Source organism: Hemitrygon akajei, unplaced genomic scaffold (assembly GCF_048418815.1).
Source record: "Hemitrygon akajei unplaced genomic scaffold, sHemAka1.3 Scf000069, whole genome shotgun sequence".
NCBI classification, from domain to species: domain Eukaryota; kingdom Metazoa; phylum Chordata; class Chondrichthyes; order Myliobatiformes; family Dasyatidae; genus Hemitrygon; species Hemitrygon akajei.
The window spans coordinates 65,588-84,583 of NW_027331955.1; the positions used below are offsets into that span (position 1 = coordinate 65,588).

General features: G+C 47.3%; 1 protein-coding gene across 1 annotated transcript; it reads left to right on the top strand.

The window, feature by feature from the left end:
* The first annotated feature begins 640 nt into the window (after positions 1 to 640).
* Positions 641 to 18,485, top strand: LOC140722071 (uncharacterized). Its single transcript, XM_073036868.1, has 3 exons — positions 641 to 709; positions 6,457 to 6,623; positions 15,624 to 18,485. The coding sequence occupies exon 3, from the start codon at positions 16,019 to 16,021 to the stop codon at positions 17,744 to 17,746; it is 1,728 nt and encodes a 575-aa protein (XP_072892969.1). The 5' UTR covers positions 641 to 709; positions 6,457 to 6,623; positions 15,624 to 16,018; the 3' UTR covers positions 17,747 to 18,485.
* The last annotated feature ends 511 nt before the right edge of the window (positions 18,486 to 18,996 follow it).

Genomic DNA, 18,996 nt, shown 5'->3' on the forward strand with positions numbered 1-18,996 from the left:
GAGGAAATTAGAGATGTCCTGGAATGGAAAGTCTTGTCCTGGGAGCAGATGCAGCGGAGACCGAGGAACTGGGAATAGGGAAAAAAATTTCTGCATGTGGCTCCATCCCAGTTTCACTCTGCCTCCTCCTCCAGCTGCCTATCACCTCTCTCATCGTTCTGCCTTCTTCTACTACACATAGTGTTTTACCTTCTTTACCTTTCCTGCCTATCACCTCTCTGCTTCCCCATCCCCACCCCTTGATCTTTCCCTTTACTATTTTTTCAACTGGCACCTACCAGCCATCTCCTTCCCACCCTTCCCCCACCTTCTTTATAGGGCCCCTGCCTTCTTCATACGGGATATGAATCGAACCCGTAACTCTGAGAACCGGGAGGTGGAGAGATGGGGACGGGAAGATACAGCAGGAAAAATCAAAAATGTAGCTGGTGTAAAATGCGGCAGGTAGGTCGGACAGCGTGTGAGGGGCGAGGAGCTGAATCACCGGTTCAGGTGGGAGACCCTCCACCCGTCACGTGATCCAGATTCTCACTCCCATTTCAAACGCAGATCTGCAGCATCTGAGGTTTTCGCTTCCGAGGCCCCGCCCCCGCTCTCACAGTCTCCGGATGGGCGGGGTTTTCTTTCCGTTCTCTGTTGAAGCGGATCGTCTGCTGGGAGCGGATGGTCCGATCGCTGTCTCCGGGGCAAATTGATCACGTTCTCATCGGTGAGTATTGAGGCCGGTCACTAGGGGTGAACGCGACCGACAATTTCACATCGGTGAGTACTGAAGCCGATCCCGGGGGAGGGGAAACTGATGCTGGGCAGAGAGTCCCGTTAACTTCCCTGAACTGGCGGCCTCGTCCCGCTTCCTGGACACAACCTGTCGTGCTCGGTCCGGGTTATGGGACCTTTACACCGAACCGCCTGAGGTGATCCGCCGCTCAGCCCCTGGTGTTCTGGTCCCAGGAGCGGGATGAGGTGGTGATGCCGAGACTGAACCCATCCATTAAGATGTACCTGGGGAACTTTACCTCCATCACCCGGCCCGGTATCGGATCCAAACTTCACCTGGATCGACGCCTGGGGTCGATAATTGTTTTACATATTTCCAGCACACTGGAAGCGGCCGTTCGGCCCGTTGTGTTCTTGCAGACTCGAGCGTTAAACAGAGTAATCGCACCCTCGGGACACTGCTCCACGTGTATGAGGAATTCATCTTTCCCCCGTTCAGACAGGACAGTGAGATCCAGATCTCTCACGTCCTCCCGTGGTGCTGGGAAGTTTATTTCCATCTTCTTTCCATGACTACGACTTGTCAAAATACTGACAGCTTTTCCCGTCATCTGGCCCTATTAATGCGAGAATTAACTATTTTTTTCATTTACCCGAGTTTCTCTGAATTGTGCACACTCCGGAATTTCCAAAGGAGCAACCCAGGCTGTTTAATAATTCCACACGATGAAATGGGGAATCTTTATTTTGTTTTCCATGTACAGAGGTTGAGTGAAAATCGAGTCTCCGGTATTCTCCACACAGATCAATACATTGCAGCAGTACATTGAGGTAAAACAAATCATTCTGGTTACAGAGAAAGTGCAGCGCAGGTAGATATGTGGTGCAAGGTCACATCGATTTAGACTGTGAGGTCAGGAGTCCACTCGTCACGCTGTTCGCTTCTAACAGCAGAATGGACACCGTCCTTGAGCCCGGTGGCATGTTTCTGTTTTATTTTATCTTCGCCCGTATGGGGCATTAGAAATGAGAATGTTCAGGGTTATAGGGATCTTTCATTATGTTGTTTGCTTTACTGTGGTAGTGAGAAGTGTAGACAGAGTCCATGGATGGGAGGTTGGTTTCTATGATGTGCTCAGCTGTGTCCACAGTTCTGCGCTATTTCATTCAGTTAAAGGAAGAGCAGTGGCCATACGAATATATGAAGAATCGGGATGGGATACTTTCTGCGGTGCATTGATAAAGTGTGTAGAGTAGAAAAGGGCATATACCGAATTTCTTCTTGTTTGTTCTGGCTTTGTTATATTGGAATCTGTTATCTACTCGTGCGTACTATTATTTCAGGGTCTGTGTATTGCGGGAGGAACATCAGAGATCGCCCTTGATCCCATTGTCCCATCTGGGTCCATTTGCTCATCCCCTGCCCATCTTGTTCAACCTCCGTCCGGCCTGTAAGCCACCACCTCAATGATATATATCAACCATCTTGTACAACCTCTGTCCGGCCTGTATTCCACCACCTCAATGATATATATCAACCATCTTGGTCAACCTCTGTCCAGCCTTTATCTCACCATCTCAATGTGAAATATCAACCATCTTGTTCAACCTCTGTCCAGTCTGCATCCCATCACCTCAATGGTATATATCAAACATCTTGTTCAACCTCTGTACAGACTGCATCCTACTAACACAATGATATACATCAACCATCTTGTTCAACCTTTGTCCAGTCTGTATCCCTCCACCTCAATGATATATATCAACCATCTTGTTCAATCTCTATACAGTCTGATTCCCTGCACCTCAATGGTATATATGAACGATCTTGTTCAACCTCTGTCCAGCCTGTATCCCACCACCTCAATGATATATATCAACCATCCTGTTCAACCTCTGTCCAGTCTGTATTTCACCAATGATTTTTCATCAACAATCTTTCTCCTGCCGTTGTCTTCATTGTGATGTATTTTGCCTTACTGAGTTATTTCTGAAATCGCTTTTTTTTGTTACCAGAAAATCCAGAGAATTTGTTGAATGCAGCACAAGGAAGTGTAAAGGCAGCCATTACAATCTTAGCTTAAACGTTACAAAATGGAAAAGGAGGGAATATGGTGTTGAAATATTTATCAGCCATGGTTGAGTGGTGGAGCAGACTCGATGGACCGAATTTCCTAATTCTGTTCCTCTGTCTTGTGTCTTTCCATGACTGGACGATGACTCTTACCATATCAGGTTTTATTACGTGTGAGGGACAATTACAGATTTGTTCACTGAGGGATGTCCCAGTGGGTGTTGTAGGGACCGGTGCTTGGAGCCCAGTTGTCCCCAAAGTGAGTCAACTATTAGACCGAGGAACCAAATTCAACATTTCCAAGAGCAAACACGAGGTAATCTGCAGATGTTGGAAATTACACACAAAATGCTGGTAGAACACAACAGGCCAGGCAACATCTATAAGGAGAAGCACTGTCGACGATTCGGGCCTAGACCCTTCTTCAGGACTAATTGAAAGGAGAGATACTAAGATATTTGAAAGTAGTGAGGGGGGGGGGGGATGCGAAATGATAGAAGGCCGGAGGGGATGGGATGAAGCCAAGGGCTGGAAAGGTGATTGACGAAAGTGATACAGAGCAGGAGAAGGGAAAGGATCATGGGACGGGAGGGCTCAGGAGAAAGAAAGGGGGAGGGGGAGCACCAGAAGGAGATGGGGAACAGACAGGGTGATGGGCAGAGAGAGAAAAAATGAACACACAACTAAGTATGTCAGTGATGTGGTAAGAAGGGGAGGAGGGGCATTAACAGAAGTTAGAGAGATCAATGTTCATGCCATCAGTTTGGAGGCTACCCAGCCGTTATATAAGGTGTTGTTCCTCCAACCTGAGTGTGGATTCATCTTTACAGTAGAGGAGGCCATGGATAGACATATCAGAATGGGAATGGGACATGGAATTAAAGTGTGTGGCCATTGGGAGGAGCCGGGATCGGGATCACTCTCTGCGGGCCGAAGATATCACTTTCCCATCGGTGAGTATTGAGACCGATCCCGAGCGGGGAGATCTGATGTTGGTCGTGAGCCCCGAACTGTGGGCCAATTACTCATTTAGTACCCAGTGATATGTCCTGGTCAAAATTGTGTCTACTTCACTTAATCTGCATTGAATGATCCAAACCAGGAGCCCAGGCCGTCTGTTTCCGCAGAATCGAAATGGTACTCCCGCCAACAGGTCATGTGAGGCTGTGTGCCGCAGATCTGCTCCGCCCTCCGCTTTGTGACGCAAGATCACGTGGTGTGTTGCAAGTTCCCGGATGGGTGGTGATGCTTTCTCCGTGTTGTGTTCGGGAAATCTGATGCTGGCCCCTGAATGCCGTTAACTTCCCCGAACTCTCCTCGCTTCCTGAGGCTCCTCGCATTTGTCCTGGAGCTTTATGGCTGTTGTGTCTTCTCCCGGAATGGGGTGGGTGAGAAAGGTGAACGTCCCAGGTTGTGGGCATCTTTGATTTAAATGCCTGCTTTACCGAGGGACTCGGAAGTCTAGGGGGCAGAATGATTTCTGTGATGTGCTGAACTGTCTCAAAAAGTCTCTGCAGTTCCTCACAGTCACGGGCAGAGGAGTTACCATGCAAAGTGTGAAGTATCTGGATGGGGAATTTTCTATGGTGTGTTGATATGGTGAGCGTCAAAGTATATCTGGCAAAGTTCTTATTGTTTGCTCTAACTTTGTCATTTTAGAATCTTTTATGCAGCAGTATATACTATTAATTCAGTATCTGTGTATTGCTGGAGGACCATCAGTGATTGTCCTTGATTCCTTCACCCACCTGGTTCCATCTGCTCATCCCTGCCCATGTTGTTCAACCTCTGTCCAGTCTCCTAACCTACACCCCGCCCTACATCAACTATCTGGGTCAACCTCTGTCCAACCTGTATCCCACACCTCAATGTAATACATCAGCAATCTTTCCTCCAACCGTTGTCTTCATTGTGAAGTGTTCTTTTGTACCTTTGGCCTCAGTGAGTCATTTCCAGAGTCGGTTATTGTTAGCTGGAATGCCGGAGAGTCATCAGGTCCCAGTTCTGTTGTGCATTGGTGTGGAGGTGACTGGCTGACACACTGCGGCATTTTACTGGCAGCAAAGTGTACTGGGAGAGTTGATGCTTGGGCTATAATCCTGTGATCGGTATTCCAGGCATATGGAACTGTTGATGATTTAGCTTTGACATTGGATTTTGCTTCTACAGATGGGGCTGGATAGTCGTCCTTCTGCAATAAAGCAGTAATTTCGAGCAGCTGTACATTGGTTGTGTGGAAATCCGGGATTGTCAGATGGGAGGGGGGACGATGTGTGAGACTCTCAGGGTTGTTAAATGACAGGTTCAGCTGTTTGACCCTGTGAGGCTGGGAACTAGATATTACAGTTTTTGATCCAGGTAAAAAGGACCCGTGGAACGAGCTGCTCGGGCTTATGAGGTGTTGAGAGAATATTCGTGGTCTGGAATCAGATTTTTTTTTCTGGAGCTCCTTTGGAAGCTAAGACTGCTGCCGAGGAGAAGATGGGTTACCAGTCCATCCTCACAGGGAGAGGCTATGAGTGAATGTGCTGATCCGTATTTGCAACAGTAGAAATAGACTCGTGAGTTTTGGTGTTAAAACTGTGTTTGGAAATCCCCCCCCCCTTCACTGTCATCTGCCTGTCACCCGGTGGAAATCAGGCAGAATTTCACGTTGCTGGAGGTCTGCACTAAAAACTGTAAACGTTTGAAGTCATTCTGATGAAACGTTATTAATCTGAATTGTAAAGTTTGTTCCTCTCCCCCCAGTTGTTCCTTACCTGCTGAGAGTTTCTGGTAATTCCAGCTTCTTTTTATTACATTCACCCTAGACTGGTTTATATTTTCCGAAATGGACCTGATTTAACCTGGAAATGGAAATGACTCGTTCTGTGATAGGAGAACAGTAAAGAAAGCACAACTTTTCCCTGTCAATTATCCTGGTACCAATTTGTCTGTTATTCCAGGAAATGTGTTCAGTGCAGTTATTGCTAAGAAGATTTACAAGAATAATCTCAGGGATGATCAGCTTTATGTATGAGGAGCATTTGATGTTTCCGGACCTGTGCTCAATGGAGTTCAGAGGGTCGATGGTGGTGGTGGGGGGCGGGGGGAAGTGTGGTTAAGTAAACCTACCGAATGCTGAAAAGCCTGGATACAGTGGACATAGAGAGGATGTTTCCATTAGACGGAGTGTCTGTAATCTTACAGCACAATCTCAGAATAAAAATGCTTCCCTTTAAAACTGAGATAAGAAAAAGAATGTCGCCAAGATGTCTGATCTGTAGAATTTGTTGCCGCAGAGGTAGGTTGAGGCCGTCATAGAGTGTATTTATGACATAGATTAATATATCCATGATTGCTAAGTCAGTTCAGGGTTACAGAAGGAAGGCAGGAATATGGTGTTAAAATTAATCTCAGCCATGTTTCAGTGGTGGGGAGACCAGATGGATCGAATCAAATAATTCTGTTCCTGTGTCTTATGTCTTAACATGACTGAATGATGGCACCTTCTTATCCCATATCATTTTGTGACGTGTGAAGGTCAATAGAAGGTTGTTCACTGAGATCATTATATCTGCCTTAAAAGTTTAAATATCAGTCAGTTTTGTTCTTAGTAACATTTAGTAGAAATGTTTGGTTCTCCTTTTTATTGCTAATGAGCTTCATTATATTTCATGTTAAAGTCAGACCTGAGGTGAGAGGTTTATTGGAAGAAAAACCCCAACTGGAAGCAAACCACAGATGAAGATGCGGGAACAGCAACAAGTGAACCAGCCCGAGGATTAAGAGCATCAACTGGAGAGGACTCATCTGAATCGGAGATTCCAGGATTCAGTCGGGAGAAAGTTTGGTGAGTCTCATTTACTCAAACACATCAGACATTTCATACCTGTACAAAGGAAAGTAGGAAATAGTTAGAGTGAGACTGAATGTGCCCAGAAGTAACGGTTATGCCTCTGTCAGACCCAGTTCCAATCACTCCAGGTCTGGTAATATGCTTCGAGCAGCACAGCCATTTAAAACCAGTCCCTCTCCCTCACAGTGTTTACTCAGTTCCAGATCTTGCATCTCCTGAAGTAACTTTTGGTCAGTTCTGAGTGGGGAGAGGGAAAGAGAGGGGAATGTTTATACTGACTGTCTTTCAAAAAGAGTAATTGTTTGAACTTGCTGCAAACTCTCTACCCATAGCCTGCACTTTCTCAGCTAAGTTAATGACATAGATGACGAGTAGCAATGGGCATAGCCCCAGGAAATGTCACTAAGCTCAGGACTCGAGCTCAAGAAACAGCCTCTTACCCTCTGCTTCCATCTGTTTGCAGACCCTGGGGCTCTGTAACAAACTCAATATTAACAGGAAGATTAGTCAGTGATTAAGATGATAAGAGAATTGTGGCCTCCTGAAAGGACACGCGAGCTGAGCTGTCTGGTTCATTGGACCAGATCCGCCCTCGTTGACAATGTAATTTACCCCTTGCCCATCCACCCAGGTCATGTTACTTCCGATCACCCACAGTACCCCAACCACCCTCCATCCCACCAGTGGCCCCACACCCTTCTGACCATTCACCCCACACCGACACATAGACAGTCCCCCTTCACCCACATCAACCCTCCTAGTTTGGAGAACCAGAGCAAACTGATCCCGCAATCCTGACTTAATGCAAAACTAAATCCAGGGATGCAAGACTGGAGAGCGCGGAGCCTCCAGCTGTCCGGCAAGGTCCCGACCCTTTCCCACTGCCACCGGCCATCTATTTACACAAACCAGAGATCAGCCCCTTCCTCACATCATCTGAACAGGAAACACCCCAGCATTAGCTGCGGTTGATATCGTGCTGCGACTTGCAGTAGCTCCCCTCATACGGTCAAACTCCCCGCTGTCAGAAATGGAGACCGGAACCGTATGGGGTCAAACTACTCCCCGCTGTCCAAAATGGACACCGGAACCGTAAGTGGTCAAACACCCCGCTGTCGAAAATGGAGACCAGAACCGTACGCGGTCAAACTCCCCGCTGTTGGAAATGGAGACCTGAACCGTATGTGGTCAAACTCCCCTCTGTCCGAAATGGAGACCCAAACAGTACATGGTCAAACTCCCCGCTGTCCGAAATGGAGACCGGAACTGTAAGTGGTCAACTCCCCGCTGTCTGAAATGGAGACCGGAACCGTACGTGGTCAAACTCCCCGCTGTCGGAAATGGAGACCCGAACTGTACGCGGTAAAACTCCCGGCTGTCGGAAATGGAGAACAGAACCATACGTGGTCAAATGCCCCGCTGTCCGAAATGGAGACCGGAAACATACGCGGTCAAACTCCCCGCTGTCCGAGAAGGGGACCCGAACCGTATGCGGTCAAACTTTCCGCTGTCGGAAATGGAGACCGGAACCGTACGCTTTAAAACTCCCCGCTGTCCGAGAAGGGGACCCGAACCGTATGCGGTCAAACTTTCCGCTGTCGGAAATGGAGACCGGAACCGTACGCGGTCAAACTCCCCGCTGTCGTAAATGGAGACCCGAACCATACGCGGTCAAACTCTCCGCTGTCCAAAATGGAGACCGGAACCATACGCGGTTAAACTCCCCGCTGCCCGAAATGGAGACCGGAACCGTACGCGGTCAAACTCCCCGCTGTCGTAAATGGAGACCCGAACCGTACGCGGTCAATCTCCCCGCTGTCGTAAATGGAGACCCGAACCGTACGCGGTCAAACGATCCGCTGCCCAAAATGGAGACCGGAACCGTACGTGGTCAAACTCCCCGCTGTCGGAAATGGAGACGGGAACCATACGTGGTCACACTCCCCGCTGTCGGAAATGGAGACCGGAACCGTACGCGGTCAAACTCCCCGCTGTTGGAAATGGAGACTGGAACCGTACGCAGTCAAACTCCCCGCTGTTGGAAATGTAGACCGGAACCATACGCGGTCATACTCCCCGCTGTCCGAAATGGTAATCAGAACCGTACGTGGTCAGACTCCCCGATGTCCGAAATGGAGACCGGAACCGTACTCGGTCAAACTCCCCGCTGTCGGAAATGGAGACGGGAACCATACGTGGTCAAACTCCCCGCTGTCGGAAATGGAGACCAGAAACATACGTGGTCAAACTCCCCGCTGTCGGAAATGGAGACCGGAACCGTACGCGGTCAAACTCCCCGCTGTCGTAAATGGAGACCCGAACCGTACGCGGTCAAACGATCCGCTGCCCAAAATGGAGACCGGAACCGTACGTGGTCAAACTCCCCGCTGTCGGAAATGGAGACGGGAACCATACGTGGTCACACTCCCCGCTGTCGGAAATGGAGACCGGAACCGTACGCGGTCAAACTCCCCGCTGTTGGAAATGGAGACTGGAACCGTACGCAGTCAAACTCCCCGCTGTTGGAAATGTAGACCGGAACCATACGCGGTCATACTCCCCGCTGTCCGAAATGGTAATCAGAACCGTACGTGGTCAGACTCCCCGCTGTCCGAAATGGAGACCGGAACCGTACTCGGTCAAACTCCCCGCTGTCGGAAATGGAGACGGGAACCATACGTGGTCAAACTCCCCGCTGTCGGAAATGGAGACCAGAAACATACGTGGTCAAACTCCCCGCTGTCGGAAATGGAGACCGGAACCGTACGCGGTCAAACTCCCCGCTGTTGGAAATGGAGACTGGAACCGTACGTGGTCAAACTCCCCGCTGTCGGAAATGGAGACGGGAACCGTACGTGGTCACACTCCCCGATGTCGGAAATGGAGACCGGAACCGTACGCGGTCAAACTCCCCGCTGTTGGAAATGGAGACTGGAACCGTACGCAGTCAAACTCCCCGCTGTTGGAAATGTAGACCGGAACCATACGCGGTCATACTCCCCGCTGTCCGAAATGGTAATCAGAACCGTACGTGGTCAGACTCCCCGCTGTCCGAAATGGAGACCGGAACCGTACTCGGTCAAACTCCCCGCTGTCGGAAATGGAGACGGGAACCATACGTGGTCAAACTCCCCGCTGTCGGAAATGGAGACCAGAAACATACGTGGTCAAACTCCCCGCTGTCGGAAATGGAGACCGGAACCGTACGCGGTCAAACTCCCCGCTGTTGGAAATGGAGACTGGAACCGTACGCAGTCAAACTCCCCGCTGTTGGAAATGGAGACCGGAACTGTACTAGATAAAACTCCCCGCTGTCCGAAATGGAGACCCGAACCGTACACGGTCAAACTCCCGGCTTGGAAATGTAATCGCATGGTGGATTTGTTTGGTGACTTGCGAACATACGTGATTAACGACCCTGCAACTAGGGACTGAATAAATATTTAGTCTAACAATTCTAATCAGACATACCATCTACTCGCCTTTCTCTCTCACCCCTGGCTACTTACCACCTCTCCCTCACCACTCCCTCCTCCCAGTCCCTCTTCATCATCCAGCCCTCTACCCCAGCCCTTACTTCTTTCTCCCTCTCGCCCTCACCATCTTGCCTCTCCCTGATCGCTTCATCATCGCCCCTCACAATAGTCCTTGGTTCTTCACCTTTCTCCCTGTCACCCTTCTCTAACACTCTGTTACACCCCTATTCGACCAGTCTCCCACTCTCTATCACCCTTTCCTCGCTTTCTAGTCTCACCACTGTCTCTACACTATTAACAAATCGTACTCCTCTCTCGTCTCTCTTCATTTCTTCACTCTCTCATGCCTCTTTTAATTTCTCTCACACTCTCTCGCCTCTATCCATCTTTCTCTTACTCTTCCATTCTCTCTCCCATCCCACAATCCCTGTCCCTACCCCATCACCTGTCATCCCTATCCCAATCTCAGTTGCCTTCTGTCTTCCCCTCTCCATCTCCTCCTCTCTCATGTACCCTCTCACCTCACTCAAACTCGTCTCTCTCACTCACTCACCTCTGCCTCTTTGTAACCTTCTCCATTTCTAACCCTCTCCCTCGCTATCTCTCTCCCAGTGTCCCACACTCTCCCCCTCACTCTCCCAAGCAATCTCCCTGCTGACACCCGTATCCCACACTGTCTTACCCTCTCTCTCACCCTCTAAATGCACCGCTCGTCCTAAGTGTTCCCCCTCTTCGCTCTCTCTCACTCTCTCTCAACACTCCCCGGTTCCCCTCTCCCTCCCTCCCTCTCTCCCTCTCTCTCCCTCCCAATCGTCACACCCTGCGCTCTCCACCTCATCCCATACTGTACATACATCAACAATACTGAAATGCCAAGTGCCTTTTGTAACTGGGATATTTCTGGGTTTCAGATCCTCATTAATGGTCTTCTTTATATGAGGATCAGCAGGATCCTGGGGTCCGAGTCCATAAGGCACTCAGAAAAGTTACGCAGGTTGACTCTGTAGTTAAGAAGACATACAACGCATTAGCTTTCATCAGTCATGGGATTCAGTTTAAGCGCCGAGAGGTAATGTTGCAGCTATGTAGGACCCTAGTCAGACCCCACTTGGAGTACTGTTTTCAATTCTGGTCGCCTCACTACAAGAAGGATGTGGAAACCATAGAAATGGTGCAGAGGCGATTTACAAGGATGTTGCCTGGATTGGAGTGCAGGCCTTATGAGAATAGGTTGAGTGAACTCCACCTTTTCTCCTTGGAGCGACCGAGGAGGAGAGGTGACCTGATAGAGGAATACAAGATAATGAGATGCATTGATCGTGTGGATAGTTAGAGGCTTTTTCGCAAGGCTGAAATGGCTAGCACGAGAGGGCATAGTTTTAAGGAGCTTGTAAGTAGGTACAGAGGAGATGTCGGGGTAGTTTTTTTTTACGAAAATGGTGTGCGTGGAATGGGCTGTCGATGGCGCTGATGGAGGTGGAAACGATAGGGTCTTTTTAAGATACTGCTGGATGGCTAGATCCGTAGACCCAAAGAACACGACAACACAGAAACAGGCCTTTTGGCCTTTCTTGGCTGTGCCGAATCATTTTTCTGCCTAGTCCCACTGACCTGCAACTGGACCTTATCCCTCCATACCCCTCTCATCCATATACCTGTCCCAAGTTTTTCTTAAATGTTAAAAGTGAACCTGCATTCACCACTTCATCTGGCAGCTCATTCCACACTCCCAGCAGTCTCTGTGTGAAGAAGCACCCCCACCGCCGCCATGTTCCCTTTAAACTTCTCTGTTTTTTTTTCACCCCTAGCCTCAGTGGAAAAAGCCTGCTTGCATTCACTCTATCTATGCCCACCATAATTTTTTACTACTCTATCAAATCACCCCTCATTCTCCTACGCTCCAGGGAATAAAGTCCTAACCTATTCAACCTTTCTCTGTAACTCAGTTTCTCAAGTCCCGGCAACATCCATCTAAAAGTTCTCAGCACTCTTTCAACCTTATCAATATCCTTCCTGTAATTAGGTGACCAAACCTTCACACAATACTCCAAATTCGGTCTCACCAATGTCGTATACAACCTCACCATTACATTCCAACTCTTATACTCAATACTTTGATTCATAAAGGCCAATGTACCAGAAGCTCTCTTTACAACCCTATCTACTTGTGACGCAACTTTTAGGGAATTATGAATCTATACTTCCAGATCTCTCTGTTCTACTGCACTCCTCAGTGTCCTATCATTTACCTTGTATGTTCTACCTTGGTTTGACCTTCCGAAGTGCAATACCTCACACTTGTCCGCATTAAACTCCATCTGCCATTTTTGCAGCCCATTCCTGCAAACGTCTGCAACCTTTGAAAACCTTCCTCACTGTCAACTACACCTCCAATCTTTGTATCATCAGCATATTTGTTGATCCAATTTGCCACATTATCATCCAGATCATTGATATGGATGGAAAAGAACAATGGACCCAGCACTGATCCCTGTGGCACACCACTAGTCACAGGCCTCAATTCAGCGTATCAATCCTCCACTACCACCCTCTGGCTTCTTCCATTGAGCCAATGTCTAATCCAATATACTATCTCTCCATGTATACCTAGCAAATGAATCTTCCTAACTAACCTCCCATGTGGGACCTTGTCAAAAGCCTTACTGAAGTCCATGTATACAACATCCACTGCCTTCCCTTCATCCACTTTCCTGGTAACTCCCTCAGAAAACGCTAATAGATTGGTTAAACATGACCTATCATGCACAAACCCATGCTGACTTTTCCTAATAAGTCCCTGTCCATCCAAATACTTGTAGACCCTATCTCTTAGTACTCCTTCCAATAATGTACCTACTACTGATGTCAAACTTACCGGCCTATAATTTCCCGGCTTAATTTTTGACCCACTTTTAAACAATGGAACTACAAGAGCACCTCCGGCACCTGACCCGTGGATATCGACATTATAAATATTTCTGCCAGGGCCCCTACAAATTCAACACCAGTCTCCTTCAAAGTCCGAGTGAATACCCTGTCAGGTCCAGGGGATTTATCTACTCTGATTTACCTCAAGAAAGCAAGCACCTCCTCCTCTTCAATCTGTATGTTCCATGACCTCCCGACTTGTTTGCCTTGTTTCCATAGACTCCATTCCAGTTTCCTTAATAAATACAGATGCAAAAAAAAAACCCATTTAATATCTCTCCCATTTCTTTTGGTTCCATACATAGCCGACGACTCTGATCTTCAGGAGACCAATTTTATCCCTTATTATCCCTTTGTTCTTAACATACCTGTAGAAGCTCTTAGGATTATACTTCACGCTGACTGCCAAAGCAACCTCATGTCTTCTTTTAACCCTCCTGATTTCTTTCTTAAGTATTTTCTTACTCTTTTTATACTCCTCAAGCATCTTATTTCCTCCCTGTTGCATGTAAATGTTATACATATATCTCTTCTCCTTTATCAGAGTTCCAATATCCCTCGAGAACCAAGGTTCCTTATAGTTGTTCGTTTTGCCTTTAACCCTAACAGGAACAAAAAAAAAAAATCTGCACTCTCAAAATTTCTCCTTTGAAGGCCTCCCAATTACCAATCACATACGTGCCAGAGAATAACTTGTTCCAATCTACGCGTTTTAGATCCTTTCTCATTTCTTCAAATTTGGCTCTTTTTCCAGTTTATAACTTCATCCCGAGGACCAGATCTATCTTTATCCATGATCAAGTTGAAACTAATGACGTTATGAACAATGGAAACAAAGTGTTCCCCTACACACACTTCCGTCACCTGCCCTAACTCACTTCCTAATAGGAGATCTAATATTACATCCTCCCTAGTTGGTATATCTATATATTAATTTAGAAAACTTTGCTGAACACATTTCACAAACTCTAACCCATCTAGACCTTTAACAGTATGGAAGTCCCAATCAATGTGTGGGACTCCCACACATTTTAGACATCTTCTTTTAGACATCCTGATTTACTTCTTATGTGTTCTCTTGCATTTCTTATGCTCCATACGAAACTGCCTGCCCATCCCTGTTATGCAACTCCATTCATTTTGTGCTTCACCAGGGTCTCAATATCTCTTGAAATCCATGTTTTCCCTACAGTTTCTATCTTTACCTTTTATTCTGACAAGCACATACCCGCTTTGTACTTTCAAGATTTTACTTTGAAGGTCTCCCATTTACCAAGCACACCTTTGCCATAAAGCAGCCTGTCCCAGTCTACAGTTGCCAGATCCTAGTGTCATTATTCCAGGTGTTGATCCATGTCCTGAACACATCCACCTTTCCTACGCTGCTCCTTGTATTGAAATATTCAGGGCTCAGCATATTCACTGCACCATGCTCAACGTTTTTATTCCTGACCTTGTCTGAGGACTGAACAATAACTGTCTGCACAACCTGTCCACTCTCCTTTGTGTTATTCAGACTCCCATTCCCCCTGCAACTTTAGTTTACCCCCACCTACCCCACCTCCCAGCATGCAGCTCTATCACCCCTTTGGCTTTCCTCTCCCAGATCAATAAAAAGGACGTTCAGACCATGTACAGGCAGAGAGGAATAAATGGGGCACTTATGAACTACATGAAATTCAAGTGAACTCTTATGAAAGAAATAAAAGAAGGCATGAGGTTGCCCCAGCAGACAAGGTGAAGGAGAATCCTAATGGATTCTGCAGATATGTTAAGAGCAAAAAGATTGCAAGGGAAAAATTAATCCTCTCGAAGATCAGAATGGTAATCCATATGAGGAGACAAAATAGATGTGGGAGAGTTTTTCCTCATCCGTATTTACACAGGAGATGGACACAGAGTCTATAGAAGTGAGGTAAAGCTTCATGGACCCTGTACAGATTACAGTGGTGGAGGCGTTTGCTGTCTTAAGGCAAATTAGTGTGGATCAATCCCCAGGGCCTGACAAGTTGTTCCCTGTGACTCTGCGGATGACAAGTGCAGAAATTGTAGCGGCCCAAGCACAGATATTTAAATCATCCTCAGTGACAGGTGAGGGACTGGAGGATTGGAGGGCAGCCAATGTTGTTCTGCTGTTCAAGGAAGACTCTAAAAATAATCTATCAAATTGTACATTGGTGAGTCTGACATTAGTACTGGGAAAGTTATAGGAAAGTATATGCAGGAACTGGATCAAAGTATTTGGATAGATGTGGACTGATTAAAAATAGACAGCATGGCTTTGTGCATGGTAGGTCATGTCTAGCCGATCTTATAGAGTCTCTCGAGGAAGTTATCAGGAAAGTGGATGAAGGCAAGGCAGTAGATGTTGTCTACATGGACGTTAGGAAGGCACTTTGCAAAGTCTCATATGGGAGGTTGATCCAGAAGGTTCGGTCACTCAGCATTCAAGACGAGATAGTAAATTGGATGAGACACAGTCTTTGGGAGAAGCCAGAGTGTGATGTCAGATCACACCTTGGTCACTAAAGTGATCTCATCTGAAATGTTGTACTACACCCATTGATGGATTTTGTAAATCTTTTTACAGGTTAAAAACGAGAAGGAATTTGTCTTCAGGAATCTCAAAAACGGCACGCCAATTTTGCTGTCTCTATCTAGATATTTATAAAGTGGAGTCGTCCGTCCTTCCTGCTCAGACTGTGGGGAGGGATCCACTAGGTCATCTGGCCAACTGTCAAGCCGGTCATTTTCCACAGGAGAAAGGCCGTTCACCTGCTCAGACATTGGGAATGGATTCACTCGGTCACCTCAATTGAAGTTACATCAGCAAATTCACGCTGGGCAAGAACGTTCACCTGTTCTTTGTGAGAGAGGAGATTCAGTCGGTTATCCCACCTGTGGACACAACAGTCAGTTTCCATTGGGCAGAGGCAGGTCATCTGCTGAATTTGTGGGGAGGGATTTACTCGGTCATCTCACATAATGGCTCTCCAGAGAGTTCATTCTGGAGAGCAGCCGTTCACCTGCTCGGACTGTGGGAAGGGATTCACTAAATTAACTCCCCTACTGAGACATCAGTCAACTCACGCTGGCGAGCGGCCATTCACCTGCTTAGACTGTGGGAAAGGATTCACTCGGTCATCCACCCTACTGAGTCATCAGCGAGTTCACACTGGGAAGAAGCCATTCACCTGCTCGGACTGCGGGAAAAGATTCACTCAGTCATCCAACCTACAGAGTCATCAGCGAGTTCACACTGGGGAGAAGCCGTTCACCTGCTCAGAATGTGGAAAGGGATTCAGACAGATATCTCACCTACTGAGTCATCAGCTAGTTCACACTGGGGAGAAGCCGTTCACCTGCTCAGAATGTGGGAAGGGATTCACTCACTCATCCCATCTTCAGGGACACCGGCGAGTTCACACTGGGGAGAGGCCATTCACCTGCTCGGACTGTGGGAAGGGATTCACACAGTCATCTAGCCTTCAGAGTCATCTGCGAATTCACACTGGGGAAAGGCCGTTCACCTGCTCAGAATGTGGGAAGGGATTCACTCACTCATCCCATCTACAGAGACACCAGCGAGTTCACACTGGAGAGAGGCCATTCAACTGCTCGGACTGTGGGAAGGGATTCACACAGTCATCTAGCCTTCAGAGTCATCTGCGAGTTCACACTGGAGAGAGGCCGTTCGCCTGCTCAGAATGTGGGAAGCGATTCACTCGTTCATCCTACCTACTGAGTCATCAGCGAGTTCACACTGAGGAGAGGCCATTCACCTGTTCCGAATGTGGGAAGGGATTCACTCAGTCATCCCACCTACAGAGTCATCAACGAGTTCACACTGGGGATAAGCCGTTCTCCTGCTCAGAATGTGGGAAGAGATTCACTCATTCATCCGACCTACTGAGTCATCAGCGAGTTCACACTGGGGAGAGGCCATTCACCTGCTCGGACTGCGGGAGGAGATTCGCTCAGTCATCCAACCTACAGAGTCATCAGCGAGTTCACACTGGGGAGAAGCCGTTCACCTGCTCAGAATGTGGGAAGAGATTCACTCGTTCATCCGACCTACTGTGTCATCAGCGAGTTCACACTGGGGAGAGGCCGTTCACCTGCTCAGAATGTGGGAAGAGATTCACTCAGTCATCCCACCTACAGAGTCATCAGCGAGTTCACACTGGGGATAAGCCGTTCACCTGCTCCGTCTGTGGGAAGAGATTCACTCTGTCATCCAACTTACTGGTACATCATCGAGCTCACACTGGTGAGAAGCCGTTCACCTGCTCAGAATGTGGGCAGAGATTCACTCTGTCATGCAACCTACAGACTCACCAGCGAGTTCACACTGGGGAAAGGCCGTTCACCTGCTCAGTCTGTGGGAAGGGATTCACTCGGTTATCCCACCTACAGAGTCATCAGCGAGTTCACACTGGGGAGAAGCCGTTCATCTGCTCGGTCTGTGGGAAGGGATTTACTCACTCATCCACCCGACTGAGTCATCAGCGAGTTCATACTGGGGAGAAGCCGTTCATCTGCTCCGTCTGTGGAAAGAGATTCACTAAGTCATCCAACTTACTGGTTCATCATCGAGCTCACACTGATGAGAAGCCATTCAACTGCTCAGAATGTGGGAAGGGGTTCACTAAGTCATCCAGCCTTCAGAGTCATCTGCGAGTTCACACTGGAGAGAAGCCGTTCAGCTGCTAAGAATGTGGGAAAGGATTCATTCAGTCATCCCAACTACTGGCACAACAGTCAGTTCACACTAGGGAGTGGTCGTTGTTATGAATCCTTAGGTTTCGTTTGCTGTGGACTGTTATTTTATAAGAGAGAGAGAGAGAGTCTGACTTGCAACTTGTTTAAGTCGTTCGCAGCTTGTTTAGTATTAACCGAGGACACAGGCACTCAGAGTCAGGCAGAAACGAAGGAGGGGAAATGGAACAGTCGACAGAAAGGAACTAGTAGCCAAGGGTCACTATTTGTGACTTTCCTATGCCCACAAGGGTGGGTTAATTATCGATTCGGCATAAAGTACATCGAATGTGTGGTGGTCATCTCGTTTGATCCATGAGAGTGGATCTGATTTGGGGTATCCTGTGAAGACCACTGATGCGTTACCCCTTGTCTGGGTGTGGTGTGGTAATACACTTGAAGACAATACGCCTTGTGACAAGTCACTTTCGGTAATCATTTGTATGTGGATTTGGAACGACGGTTAAAATCTACAGCGACTGTTCTCTCGTTTTACCACCGTGGAACCTATGGAATTCGACATAATTGCCTTCTCTCGACATTTAACCTGGATTACAAATATCTCTTTCATCACCTATTCCATGAATGAACTGAACTTTCATACATTACCAAGCCTCGATTCCCCTAATCTCAATAGTTTGGGAGTTAAATTTATACACACATATACACATTACCCTGTTAACTTTTGTTTATCTTGCTCAAGTTTCTATATAATAAGTAGATACTAATAAAGATAGTGGTTTTTACATAAAAACCAGACTCCAGTGTGAACTCTATTGCCGCTTGTTTGTTTCTAAAGTGATATGGTTCGTAATAAAATTGGGGCCTGCATCCGAAATATGTACTCATTTGGGGCGTATTGATTGATTTATTATCGATTTCATTGGGGAAATCCCATTTGATTTATTTGTGTGTGGAAAATCAGCAGCGGATGCTGATAGGATTGTGGAAGCGCCAACCTCTGAGGCATTAGATGACGCCAGAAGTATTGAGTTGTTGAGTATTGCTAGAAGGTTAAAACTTGCTAAGGTGAAATCGACAATGAGGAGGGCACAGATGCAGAGGATAATAGCTGAACATTATGTATCCGAGGGAGTGTTTAAAGTGGAGGAGTTGGAGGTGTTTCCTGAAAGTAAACCTCGTGAGCTTGAGCTCCCGTAGAAGTTAGAAAATCTAAAGATTTAAGCTACGGTAAGGTAGAGGCA